At 38.7% G+C, this 9,464-nt stretch overlaps 1 protein-coding gene across 25 annotated transcripts in view; it reads right to left on the minus strand.

Moving 5' to 3' along the window:
• tcf7 (transcription factor 7) overlaps window positions 1-5,503 on the minus strand; it is a 60,406-nt gene extending 54,903 nt beyond the window's left edge. For 15 of the 25 annotated variants that reach the window (XM_078931100.1, XM_023962233.2, XM_078931099.1 and 12 more), the window contains exons 1-3: window positions 4,913-5,376; window positions 4,616-4,685; window positions 3,400-3,506 (exon numbers count right to left, since the gene is read on the minus strand). In XM_078931100.1, coding sequence (XP_078787226.1) covers window positions 3,400-3,506; window positions 4,616-4,685; window positions 4,913-5,107 — 372 coding nt within the window. In that variant the 5' untranslated portion in view covers window positions 5,108-5,376. Of the gene's footprint in view, window positions 1-3,399; window positions 3,507-3,630; window positions 3,774-4,615; window positions 4,686-4,912 lie in introns of those variants that run through there. The other 10 variants (XR_013647596.1, XM_078931102.1, XM_078931104.1 and 7 more) reach the window with 2 other exon arrangements.
• Between the last annotated feature and the right edge of the window lie 3,961 nt (window positions 5,504-9,464).

The raw sequence follows: 9,464 nt of genomic DNA on the forward strand, positions 1-9,464 counted from the left end.
ACAGTGAAATTGCTTCAGGAAGTTTGATTTGATGTTTTATTGTTTTATTCACCGTCTGAATGCGTATAGAGAGCTAACTCTTTCTAACCAACAGGAGGAACAGAACTCCTCGTCACCACTTTGGAGGTACGGACGCCTTTTTAAGCCCTAAACTTTTTAAGTTTATTATTTAGGTGTTAGTGTGTTGACATTGAGACTTGAGTGTATAATAATTTTACAAATATTCTATTCTTTTCTCAGAAACATGTTCTTTACAGTTTCCAACAGTTTGAGGCTTTCAAACTGTTCCTCACTTTAAATGATTCTTGTAAAACGTGGCTCCTCATCCTCTTTGAGAACAAATCACAAACTAAAAGCATCTTTTATGTCTAAAGTTGGTTTAACTCTGTAACAAATAAAGCAACAGCCCCTGACGTGTCTGTGATTCACTGAGCTGCTCAGGAAGAAAAACCTACAAACTGGAACCAAATCGATGGATTCAAACATACTAAACAAAACTGTCTCTGCATCCTTTCGATGATCCCGACACAAATATCCAAGATCAAACGCACAACCTGCATCCTCACATCCCCAAACACACAAAAACACAACAGGAACTCTGGAAACTAGCAAGCCTGAAGCAGCAGAGTTGAGAAGAATCCATCCAGATCCAAACAAAGACGTGCAAAAGCCTCAAATGCAGACTTTTAATGTAATGAACTGAAACAAATAGACCCGTCTGGATGAAGCTTTGTTCTAAGACAACAGGCTACCATATCTCCATGTGCCACAAATACACCCACTTTAGCCATCTCCATTATTGTGACAATAAACTCCCTTGTTATGATGTGTAAGGAGAATTAAGGCCGAGCCAGAAAAGCTGCAGCCGCTCCAGCGATCAGCCACTTCTTTTTGGACAATGGTTCCTCAGCAGAGATGTGAAGCTTCTCATAAGATTCGTGAAGGACATACGATCTATTGTGTTTTGATGAAAGAAACAACATGTTAATCTGTCTGAACAACGACAGTCCTGGGAATTTGTGGACACGTCTTTTTCTGCCAAACGCAGCCAAAGCCGCTTTTCTGTTCAACTATCTCTGTGAAAGTCTCCAAACAAAAACCAAAGTGAATTTATGCAACAACAAAAAAACAACCAGAAAGTGGAATACACCTCACATCTGACCTCCACTCATCCAGCTGAGGGAGTTGATTACAGGAACCGACTAATAGTTTTGCTCAGTTTAACTAGTAAAGGATGACATCAGGACAGACGCTTTTACAACAAGAGAACACTCTGCTTTATAACTTGTCTTTTTGTCTTGCTTCTGGTTTTTAAAATAGGAAAATGTTTTTGTGTGAAGCTCTTTAAGCTACTTTAGTCGGAAAAATCAATTTTGACCTGATTTTAAAGGTTGTTTGCATTTTCGCAGAAGAAAGGACCATTTTTTTAAAAATGGGTTTGATTCTCAAATGAGAACAAAGTGGACGTAAACTAAAGGTAGATTGTTTTCTTTTGTATAGGCACATCCTGAACACTTTGAGCTGAAGAAACTGTTGCTTTCTGAAATAATGGCGGAGCGGATGAAACTAGCATTCTTATAAATCAGATTAAATCTCATTGGATGCCTTTTTCAGAAAATCTTTTTAAACCAAGATAATGCAGAAAACCTTTACTGTTTTAACTCCTTATCAGACACAAAAATATGACATTTTTCTCTATTTAGAGATTCCAGCTGCGTTTTTGAGAAATGTGTCTAGCAAAGCCGCAAAGGAGGAGGACACCGTCAACTCCAACGTGTGCCGGCTCGCCCCGGCTCCCACCCGGACACAGGAAGGCAGCACAGCCCCCTGGAACCTTCCAGGTCCACCAGCTGAATCCTTCTCGGGCCTTCCGAGCTGCAGGTTTCTGCGGCCCCGAAACAACTGGCCAGCTAATTACAGGGGAAGCAGCAACAACAGAGCTTTGTGTGGAGTCTCAAAGACACACAGAGAAAGAGAGTGCTCTTGTCAGCGACAAGAGAGTTTTCTGCAGCTCCAAGAGGAGGCTGTGAGACACTGATGACTGACAAATACCATCGCACTTGCTCATTGGCGTTGTCTGACACCATGGCGGATGTAGACAGTTACACAACGCCAAGTATGAAGATGATTAGGAAAACAACAAGGACACTTTTGATCCGTTCTATTCTCAGTCACTGCAGCGTGACTTCCTCTTAGAAGTTCATAAACACAAAAATCATTTGTTTTTAAGGATTTTTCTTCAACAAACAAAATCAGTTTTAGCAAAGGTTGCCACATCAAACCTTTTTCTTTTTTAGAGGGGTGCGGGAGCTTCAATGAAGCTCAATCTGAATTTAATTTGAGGATCAATACAGGTATCTTTGAATTTAACTGATTATGTCCCAAAGCAATCTTTTTATTTTTAAAGCTTTTTGGATGAGCATTCATCTTTAAGAGGCTCTCCGCTAATAAATAACTAAATGTTCTACAAGAAAAAGATGAAAAATGAAAGATAAAATTAGGAGAATTACGGTATTTTAAAGAAATAAACTCATGGGATGGCCTAGAATAAACACTGAAGGCAAACTTTAACGTTGCATCCTAAAAAACTGTTTTTTTTTCCATTTTGACCTGCATGTCTCATCCTAAAGCATCCCATTGACTCTCATGTAGACTATTTTGCTGTTGAAAAACACATGCACGCTTAGGAGCACGTGCACGAGACTGCCTGCTGTTTGTTTCAGCAGCGAAACACTCTGAAGTGCTGTCGAGTCAACGACAAACGTCCCATCGGTCGCTTTCGGCTCATTGAGACGTCGACTCCATCGTGTTTCAAGTTCAGCCAAGACACAAACAAAAACAGTTTCCTGTTTTCCCTTGAGATGCCGTGAAACTTTTGACTTGTTTCAAATTATTCATATTTCCCAAGGAAAATAACAGGGGAAAAAAAGAAATGTTGAACAATGAACCTCTTTTGAAATCATTTGAGCCTAAAACCTGCAGAAATATTTAAAAATATATATTAAACGTGTGTTTTAAAGGGCCTCTAAGAGGTGGGTTGCAGAAGAGTCCAAATTGCAATTTAAGGTGAAAAAATCCTAACATACTGAATGAACACATCTATGTCTTTAATCTAAAAAAAAAATAAAATGTGTTTGGCCAGCACAAAAAAACAACTAATAATTTAAATAATTTTGCTGATATTCTGAAGAGCTCAGTTGCAGCGAGATGTGGCGCCAGAAGCATCACTACAGAAATCCAATAGAGTTAAAACTCAAAACAACATTTCTGTGTTTATGAACATAAAAAAACAGCAGAAGCAACATGAAAAAAAGGCAAACAGGGGACTCCACAGACAGAGAGGCCAGACTGCCCTCAGCTGCTGATGCAGGAGAGCAGAAGGAACACAGGCCGACTTACAGATGGAGAGACCGAGCTGTTGGGGAGGTAAGGGTCCGGCAGCATCAGGAACGGATACCCCGGATACGCGGCCGACTTGTACATGCTTCCATCTTGTTGCTTCGACACTAAATAAAAGAATGAGAAAAGAGTCAGAAAATCAGAGTCCAAGCCTGAACTGATGCAATCATGGTGTAGTTTAAAAAAATAAATCAAAGTTTTGATGTGCAGCAAAATAGCTGTGGAACTTACTTCCACGGCGCCGAGGAAAAAGATTTATAGCGAGAGGAGTAAAAGTAAATAAATATGCATCCAAAGGGAAAGTTGCTCTGAAAGCAGGTGAGCTGTTACCCAGTAGTTACATCATGTTAGACGCCTGTATGAGCTGAGAGGAGATCATGCCTGAGACAAAACCATGACAGTCGTCACCTATAGCCTGAGAGGCGTGAACTCCCCCAGATTATTTCCACCACCCATATTAAGCAAGACAGGTTGATTTGGTAGCAGCTACAACCACCTTACTTTTTTTTCTTCCAAACACATTTGTTTCTTTTTCTGAAGGCCTTTTTTTAAATCTGGATTTTAATGGGAGGATTTAGCTGAAAGGACCACAATGTGAGAACATTTTTCTCCTTTCTGAAGACTGAAAAGAGGTACGCTGACTGCAGACCTGTAATTAAAGTTGCAGAGCAAACTACACATTCTGTGCCCACATGTAGGGAGGGAATTACTCTGTTCTTTTTGGGTGGTAAAAACAAACAAAAGAAAAGTTGGGAGACTCTGACTGATCACTTTCTGTGCAGATTTTGGAAAGAAAATGCTGTTCTGATGATGACCTGTATAAGAGATTTGATAATTTTTTTGGTTGTTTTTTTAACTCCAGAGCTTTAGCTCCAGTGCTGATGTGTGTGTGTGTGTGTGTGTGTGTGTGTGTTTTTTAAACTTGTGAGGCCACTACCATCTAGGCGACCAACATCATTCCAAAGCCCCGCTTTCTCCACTTTACAATCCACTGAATGATGCTGGTCATGTAAACATTTGAAAAGTTATATGCATGTCAAAAAAAATGTGTTATTTCAGCGTCGCCGACGACATATTCGGGGTTAAAGTGTTAAATGATGACCACACTTTGCCGTAGAAACTTTCCAGGTTTTAGTTAATCTGAGATAAATCGGTACTCTGTGACACTGACAGGTGGCTATAGTTTCACCATGACTGTTAGTCATTGTCCTCTTACCCCCTTCCAGATGCTCTCGGTGTTTGTCTGGGAAGCCCCTCTGCTCGCCCTGGTGCCCCCGTCTAGCCGCCTGGAACAGTGAGCGAAAACAAAACATGGAATGAGCTCCGAACGATGCGGGATGGAGGTCTAGCTTCATCAAACTTTGGCTGCGTTCCTCCTCTCTGACAAGACAGCCCGGGAGTTTAACTACTGTAACTCCCGAGGGCGCATGATCGGCTGCGCGCCGTGCGCTCATTCAGCGCGCCGTCAGCTTCACCCTGGCTTTTCCACGCATGGTTACAGCCGTTCACGCACCGTGCCACCTACCGCCGCGCTCGGACTCTGACTGATCTCCGACTCGTTCACCAGAGAGGACTTCAGGTCGGCCAGGTCTCTCTCCGTGAAGGCGTTTTCTTGGATCTTCTCCTCTTGTTCTCCTTCGTCTTTGAACGAAATCATCTCATCATTTGCGCCCAGGTCATCCCCTCCGCCACTGCTGAGCTGAGGCATGTCTGCTCCCCCCTGCGACCTTATTAATTTATATGATAAAAAAAATAATAAATAACAAAATGAAAAAAAGAAACAAAAGTGGGGAAAAGTGACTTTTCTGTTAACGCTCCTCAGTCTGGGCGCCTCCAAAGTAGAGAAAGACGCAGCACATTCAGAAAAAGTTGCGTTGTGGCGTTCCCCCGGCTGCCTGATCGGTAGAAGACCAATGTTTCTCTACAACAGCAAACAGCCCATATGAGCTCAACACAAGGCAAGGAGTCCCGACATCAAAGGGCGCCGACCGGATGATTGACAGGCCCGATGACTTGTTGGGGGGTTGTACGATTGTTTCGGCTGAGCCTCTTAAAGAGACATCACCTCCCTGAGCCCGGCTCAACAGGCTTTTTCATCACTTCCAGGGCCGTCTCTGCGCTTTTCACGGGCCCACTGTGACACAACTCGGGTGCCTGTTAAGAAAAATTATATATATATTTAAAAAAAAAAAGGAGGATTTACATGTTTTTTACAGATGATCATATGTTTTGCAGACCACATGTTTTTTACACTTTTGCAGCTGTATTTATTTAATATTTATTTATTTATTTAATAAGAATCTCATTTTTGATAATAATTTTCATAATTAACTGAACAACAACTGTCCATGTTACTGCAATTTTCATGGGGTCCATCTGCCTCTTGTGAGTCTTGAAAGGGGGCGGGACCCCAGATACGCACGGTGCCGTCATCGCTAAATTGTTTAAAGCAGATGATAAATATGCAAGGATATTCTATTCTTAATATTTTTAATTATTTAATATGAATGTCATTTGTGATGTCTTTTTTTGATGTTATATTATATAGATTATTTCTGAATGTCGTTTTTGCTGCCACAGATGAAGGAAATTTCCCCATTGTGGGATTAATAAAGTCATCTATCTATCTATCTATCTATCTATCTATCTATCTATCTATCTATCTATCTATCTATCTATCTATCTATCTATCTATCTATCTATCTATCTATCTATCTATCTATCTATCTATCTATCTATCTATCTATCTATCTATCTATCTATCTATCTATCTATCTATCTATCTATATAAATACATACATAAACTCTAAAAAGAGTATATGGGCTGTAGTTGGAAAGAGGAACTTTTTTACATTGTTCTAACTTAATTATTTAGTTTGGTGAAATTAAATCATTTTTTTGAGTTCATTCAACTTAAAAATATCACGTAGTTGTCTGACATAGTTATTTTACGTTCAATTAACTTAATTCAATGAAGTTGGTGTGACTTTGGTGTGAAGCTGTCAATGCGTCATGACGTCATAACGTAAGGCAGCGCAAGGAATTGTAGGACACCATTTTCTTTGCCTATCTGAGCAGATTGGGGTTTAAGTTTGAGTTTTTGTCCATGTGTTTTGTTGTCTAGCTGTCTTACTCTGTTTGAACTAGTATTTAAACTTTTATGTTTATTCCTTTCTGCATCATGAGTTAGAGTTTGGTAGAGGATGATGACCAACCTCCCTGTGCGGAAAAAACACCTTATGTCCCAATATTGAATTTTAGCTCTTACTTTGTAATACAAGACATTACTTGGTCATTTATGTCTTTGATATAAAAATTACAAGGCCAATCGAAGTTAGATCAACTTATCAATTTAAGTTGGATAGACATAAAAATAAGTAAGTTGAATAAACTTACAGTTTTTCTCAGTCGCTTTAGTACAATTCTCAGATCAGAATTGAAGTTTGCAAATACGTGTGTGCATTTCTCAAAACAATTTGTACAAACAGCAAAACACTATGGATTTCTTGCAAAAGCCTGTAACTTGCTCAAAATCTTTAGTTCATCTCTCAAAACTAAGTCTATATGTCATTGAACATGTCAGTGCCATCAGAATGTCAAGTCCTTGTGTCATTGTTTACGAACAAGACAGTCAAATTACTTAGTCATGTTGTCAATATAACTGTGTACTTTAGAGTGAGGTTCTGATGGAAACTATGGCGAAAGTTTGGATGACAATTATTGTAAAATGGAAGTTACACCTTTTTTGTTTGATTGCCAGAGACTGGACAAGATTCACATTTAAACTTTTGTTGTTCATATTGTACAGTTTTTCTCAGTTGCTTTAGTACAATTCTCAGATCAGAATGAAATTCCCGAAACTATTTGTTCAATCTTCACATCATGATGTCACTTTTGCACATCATATAAGCAGTTTCTCACTTCTTTGAACAAGTTGCAATTGCTTTGGTACATCCATGCAAATGATTATGTACAATTCTCTGCTCTTTGCTACATTATCAATTGTTTATGTCATGTTGATCAAAATGTATTATATAGTTCACTGTGCAATAGTCTTACTCCTCAAAACACCTAGTCATTAGTTCATCATATAAGTCATTAACTGCAAAATGGTTGACCAAGTTGTCATAATGTGACAAACATATTTCTATACACCTCCATTATATGTTTTTGTCTAAATCTGTCCTGAATCGGTAAATTGCTCTCAGGTGACGTCTGCATCACCTGCCAACGTATGTGATATTTTGGGACAATGTGAGTTTTCATCACTCCAACATCATCAGGCAATGATTTGCAGCCCACAACAGGATGCGGATGGAGTTCATTTCACCCTACTCTCCATTCCTTAACCCTATTGAGGAATTTTTCTCAGCATGGAGATGGAAAGTTTATGATCGCCAGCCACATACACAAATGACCCTACTGGCTGCCATGGATGCAGCGTGTTATGACATCACAGCAGACGCCTACAGAGGCTGGATAAGACACTAAAAGATTCTTTCCATGCTGCATTGCAAGAGAGGATATTCGCTGTGATGTGGATGAGAATTTGAGGCCTAACATACAGGAACAACAAGAGGTGTAGGAAGACCACACCAATTCCTGCTGCACTGCCTGTACTGTTGTACATTTTTTTTCCCCTTTGTGTTACTGTTTGCAGTGGGTTTTTTCTATGTTGGTATGACATGGTCTGTCAACAAATTACAATATGAACAACAAAAGTTTAAATGTGAATCTTGTCCAGTCTCTTGGAATCAGACAAAAAGGGTGTAACTTACATTTTACAATAATTGTCATCCAAACTTTCGCCATAGTTTCCATCAGAACCTCACTCTAAAGTACACAGTTATATTGACAACATGACTAAGTAATTTGACTGTCTTGTTCGTAAACAATGACACAAGGACTTGACATTCTGATGGCACTGACATGTTCAATGACATATAGACTTAGTTTTGAGAGATGAACTAAAGATTTTGAGCAAGTTACAGGCTTTTGCAAGAAATCTATAGTGTTTTGCTGTTTGTACAAATTGTTTTGAGAAATGCACACACGTATTTGCAAACTTCAATTCTGATCTGAGAATTGTACTAAAGCGACTGAGAAAAACTGTAATTTGTTGACAGACCATGTCATACAAACAGAAAAAACCCACTGCAAACAGTAACACAAACGAAAAAAATATAGGACAATATTCTGTCCAACAGTACAGGCAGTGCAGTAGGAGTTGGTGTGGTCTTCCTACACCTCTTGTCGTTGCTGTATGTTAGGCCACAAATTCTCATCCACATCACAGCGAATATCCTCTCTTGCAATGCAGCGAAATATGTTTGTCACATTGTGACAACTTGGTCAACCATTTTGCAGTTAATGACTTATACGATGAACTAATGACTAGGTGTTTTGAGGAGTACGACTATTGCACAGTGAACTATATAATACATTTTGATCAACATGACATAAACAATTGATAATGTAGCAAAGAGCAGAGAATTGTACATAATCATTTGCATGGATGTACCAAAGCAATTGCAACTTGTTCAAAGAAGTGAGAAACTGCTTATATGATGTGCACAAGTGACATCATGATGTGAAGATTGAACAAATAGTTTTGGGAATTTCATTCTGATCTGAGAATTGTACTAAAGCGACTGAGAAAAACTGTAATTCAATTAGGTGTTACCAATTGAAGGGATTCAATCAATTTGGATCAACTTTTTCCTTTTTAGAGTGTACATACATACATACATACATACATACATACATACATACATACATACATACATACATACATACATACATACATGCATACATACATACATACATACATACATACATACATACATACATACATACATACATACATACATACATACATACATACATACATACATATATATATTATATATTAATGTAACCTTTAAGTGAGAAACCACCCGCGGAGGCTGAGGGGCGTTTTTTTCTCATTTCTTTTTTTATATATGTACATTTCATGGTGTGTCAAATTATTATGTTAATCATAATAATTTAATTGCAGACAAATTACCATAATTTAAATTAGTGAC

The sequence above is a fragment of the Oryzias latipes genome, chromosome 14 (assembly GCF_053564925.1).
Source record: "Oryzias latipes strain Hd-rR chromosome 14, Olatipes_Hd-rR_3.1".
Classification (NCBI taxonomy): domain Eukaryota; kingdom Metazoa; phylum Chordata; class Actinopteri; order Beloniformes; family Adrianichthyidae; genus Oryzias; species Oryzias latipes.